The sequence below is a fragment of the Penaeus chinensis genome, chromosome 26, assembly GCF_019202785.1.
Source record: "Penaeus chinensis breed Huanghai No. 1 chromosome 26, ASM1920278v2, whole genome shotgun sequence".
In the NCBI taxonomy this organism is placed as follows: domain Eukaryota; kingdom Metazoa; phylum Arthropoda; class Malacostraca; order Decapoda; family Penaeidae; genus Penaeus; species Penaeus chinensis.
The window spans coordinates 15,767,577-15,772,576 of NC_061844.1; the positions used below are offsets into that span (position 1 = coordinate 15,767,577).

The window sequence follows — 5,000 nt, forward strand, 5'->3', positions numbered from 1 at the left end:
GTGAATAAGAAGCCCATCGACATTACGCCTTACCGAAAATGATTGCGAATTGTTGTGGGAATTCCGTTTCTTAAGCTGGGACAACTGGGCCTGCTTTTTGCATGGGAATTCTCTTGTCTTCAATGGGGGACTTTTTCCATCCTCCGTTGTGGGAACTCATATTGTGGACATTGGTCTATCTTACACCATGCTAATTATCAATCTTATATTGCGGGAAATATTTCATCTTCCGCTGTGGGAATCTTTTATTATCATCCAGAAAACTGTGAGAATTCTATATTTCACGACAGGAACCTTCCAAACATTGTGGGAGATATTATAGAAAGACTGTGGGAATTATCCTATATTGCATCGTAGGAAATATTATAGTGGAAATTATTAATCTTACTTTATGGAAAATATTCTATCTTGCACTGTGGGACTTGTTAATGCTGAACTGTGGGAAACATTCTGTTCTGCACAGTGGGCCTTGTTAATCTCACATTGTGGGAAATGTCCTGCCTTACTCCGTGGCTATTATCCCATATCGCACTATGGGAATTACTCGTCTTCAATTCGTAACTTTAGCTGCATTTGTTATTTTTCTTCGTTGTTCTTTACCTCAAATCATCCTGGTAATTCCTGGCTATTGTTAAGAATTATTTTGCCCTTATTGTTATTAGCAGGTACATGATTATGATAAACTTATTTTTCATTCACTAATTTCATCGCTACAATTGCGTGTATCAATATTAAGAACAAAATTCGTGTTGACGTCTTTTCATTGTTGTCATTGTTACTTTCATCTCATTTTTACATTGTCATGATCACTATTCGATTATTATTACTACTGTGGAAATGAAGTGAGAAATTACAAATGTCATCATTACTCTACAAAGTCGTTATGAGTATTAGCATCATCATTGTTGCTTTTGTTACTACATCATCATCTCCATCTCCATTGCCGTCACCATATCAATGCTCACTGATTATAATATCATTATATTACATAATCTTATCATCAAATGTATTACATTCTTGTCATCATTTTTGCTTTTAACAAATACAACCAATATTTTAAACTTCTCATTCGCCTCATCCTCAACACCACCACAATCATTTACCGTCATCTCCGCTGTCCTTAAAAGAACAGCGTTTTCATTTTTTAAAATCTTTCCAAGAGAAAACATCAAAGAAAACCGAGAAGATCGTCCGTATTTTTTTCACAAGAGAGACTGTCAGGAGGAGTTCGACACTCGCATTTCACTCGCGCGAACTCACCCTCGGCCCAAGTTGCATTTTGGCGCACGCACAATACCTGGTTGCTCATTCATTCGACCGTCGACTCACCCACACAAGTAAGTATGTATGAACCGGTGTAAAACTATCTATCTAGCAATCGCCCAAACTCTCATTCATTCTCAGTCACACGCACGCACGCACGCACTCGTTCACAGGCATGCACGGACAGACAGGCAGACTGATAGACAGACCGACTGACAGGACAGACGAAAAGACAACTGACATGTAGACACACAGATGTGCAGAGAAGCAAGTAAAAAGACATAATGATAGGAAGACAGACAAACACACTCAGACACACACACGCTCACTCACACACGGACCCCAAAATAGCTCTGGCAGCTTCACACTCAAAACTGGGATCACGCCTGCTAGTCCATCCTACTTCCGCTTACTAGGGCCATTTCGGCAGATCCGCGCGAGTGGACGCTGGCAGCACGTGCTTTCCGCTGCATACGTGCGCCTGCGGACAGATAACGGACGGGGGGTATAAGGCAGAAGAGGAAATAAATGTTTCGTCAACATGCTGTAGGCTGTCAAACGTTAATATGCTCGTTCGGTGGCACTCACACGGATCCAGGGCCCCGCACCGAGCGTAAGCGCGCAAGCCCCTTAGTGAGCGTAGGCTCGCTTTCTGTTCATCAATCAAGCAACAATATTTGCAACTCGCAGCAACAGGCCGCTCCATTGCCCCAGTCCCGCGCGTCTATGAATGAATGACACGGTCGACAGAGAATCCCAGCCAAGAATTCACTCGCAGCGATTTGTGGCCAAGGGAGAATACCATATGATATCGTCACGCTCAACGCCGGGCCCGCCTCAGCCAGAGAAGCAAGGGGGAGAGAGAGAGAGCGAGAGACGAATGTATAATAATAATAAAAAAGGTGATCGCGATTTACCTTCTTCATGATGCCGGTTTTCCTCTTGGAGAACGTGGTGTATCTCCTCAATTTGTTGTCGATAAATTCCATCTTGATTTTGACGCGGCCTTTGGTCTTTTTGCCGTTGGGGAGCAGACTGGGCTTGCTGGGCTGGCTCTGGGACTCTAAGTTGGTCTGGTGGGACAGCACCGCGTCCCTGTTGCTCGACGAGGGGTGCATCTTGTCGTCCTTCTTGAGGAGGTCTGAGTCGTCGTCTGAGGACAACCCTAGGGGCTCGCGGTCCAGCCCTGCGTCGTGGGCAGACCTCTTCATGCCGATGCCCATCCCACCCATGGGACCTCCCATGTGAGGCCCGGAAAAGAGCTCGGGATCAAAACCGCCGAAATTCATCCCAAATTTGTCGTCAACGTTGTTATGGCTCGGGTTTTGCATATTGTGGGCGAAGCACTAAACGTCAAGGAAACACATATTTGACTCTACACCTTCAGATCAAGAGCACGGGAGTTCGCACTGCACCACAGAGGGACACGACGTTCTACTCGCTCCCCGTCCACAACACGACTGAACATAAACACCTGAACACAGCTGATCCCTCGTGCCGCGCGACGCACCCCGCCCGACTCGCCTCCGCGCCGCAAACTAGCTCCCGCCACGACACCTTCCACACACCTTTCTCAAAGCCTTTTCCACGGATCTAAGGCCTTCTTCCAGGAGCTAATCATACAATTTCATACAAAATTTTGAATATGCACCACCGAGTCAGCGTCCACGAGGAATGCGGAGGGATACGTGTTCTAGACTGTATAATGGCTGGGTTTGCCATATAAGGACATGATCACAGCCAAATATGGCACAGTCTCCTATTTTGGCGAGGAAGCCCCGCCCACAACAGCTTCTTGCCACCATTTAAATGTTGCATGTGGTGATATATCCTGTCAAAAGGAGCCTTGCACCGCGTCTATGTCATGCGTCATTCCCACCAGGTTCATTTGCAGTAATCGTCGTAGACTTTCGCAAAAGGCTTCCGTGTCGGAACCTCCCTGAAAAAGCGCAGTAGATAACCTGAGATAACAGCTGTTGAGCGACAGATGTCATATTTTCTCGGCAAAAACTTGGCGCGTTTTTCAACATCATTATTATTCATAAAGATATGAATGGTTTATTACGGGTAGTTTTTTATCTTTTCTTTTCTCTTTTTTCAGCATTAGGAACCTTGTTAAAGAAACTGCAGTTTCTGTTAACTAAAACTGAAAGGTGTTTTTATGTAAATGCACACAATCATACACTTAAAGGCGGCAGGGTTGTCAAAATGATTAAAAACGTTTCTGGCTGCCACGGCGCGATGTGCGTGCTTTTATTGATGAAGTTTGCATTTTTATTGCCGTGAAATTATATCAGTACTAACACCAGTGCCAGCACCCTCGCTCATTACAATAATGAGATGTATGCCCATGTGTTTTGCCTTATGTATATGTGTGTGTGTGTGTGTGTGTGTGTGTGTGTGTGTGTGTGTGTGTGTGTATGTGTGTAATATGTGTGTTGTGTGTTAGTATGTGAGTGGTTGCGTGCGTGCTGCGTGTTATTTATGCGTGTGTGTCTGTGAACATATTGTTATAAATGCATTAGTGTATGTTTGTGCAGATATGATGAAGACCACTCTTAATCATAATGATGCTGTTGATAGTGACACTCAAGATTATTTAAATGTTTTAGTTATAAAAATCCAGTATTATCAATATCATCATTATTACTATAATTAGCCTATTGCATAATTCTTGTAGCACTGTTATCGTTCACATAACTTTGATAACAATGATAATATCGATAGTAATAATAACAACAGTAACAACAATAATAATGAAAATAATATTAATGATAATACAAAAATAATGATAATAACATCAAAGAAGAAATAAAGATAATAAGAATGATAAGAATAGGAATAGTAATGATAATAATAACAATCATAGCAGTGATAATGATAATAGCAACAATAACAGCAATAATAAAGCTGATAATAATGATAATGGAAGTGGTGAGGGGAAAGATCGAATAAAGATAAGAAGAATGGCGAAATCACATAATAACAATAACAACAAAATAATAAATAAAACAAATAATCCCATAATGATAACGATGATGATGATGATAGCAAAGATAATTAATTACACATCGATGAACATTTCTATCATCCGAGTTTGAGAATGATTTTAATTATCGTGGAAGGAACAATAGGATAATATTAGTGGCAGTAGCAACACGGATAATAATAGTGATGATGATGATAATAATGATAATGATAACAATATTAGTACTACTACTACTACTGCTAATAACAATAATAATAATGACAATAATAATCATAATGATAGTAATAATAATGATGATAATAGTAATAATTCTAAAATTATTAATAGTAATAGTAATACTACTAATAATAATGATAATACAAACTAATAATAATAATAATGATAATAAAGATAATAATAATAATAATAATAATAATGATAATAATAATAATAATAATAATAATAATAATAATGATAATAACAATAATAATACTAATAATAATAATGATAATAATAAAAGTAATGATAACAATAATGATAATAATAATAACAATAATAATATACGTAGCAATAGTAGTCGTAGTAATAATAATGATGAAAATAACAATAGGGAATATTGAAATAGTTGTTACCATTACTATTATTATCAACATTATTATTATTATCAGTGTTAGCATTATCATTATGATTGTTAGTGTTGTCAATATCATCATTAATATTATCCTTACTATTATTTTTTTATTATCATTGTTGTTGTTATTATTGTTGT

At 39.1% G+C, this 5,000-nt stretch overlaps 1 protein-coding gene across 1 annotated transcript; it reads right to left on the bottom strand.

Moving 5' to 3' along the window:
• Positions 1 to 2,179: 2,179 nt before the first annotated feature.
• Positions 2,180 to 2,737, bottom strand: LOC125039112 (serum response factor homolog; the record flags this gene model as incomplete). The annotated part of the gene is given in 1 exon segment (XM_047632847.1): positions 2,180 to 2,737. A coding segment is annotated over 1 exon segment (415 nt), but the record flags the coding sequence as incomplete, so codon positions are not given.
• Between the last annotated feature and the right edge of the window lie 2,263 nt (positions 2,738 to 5,000).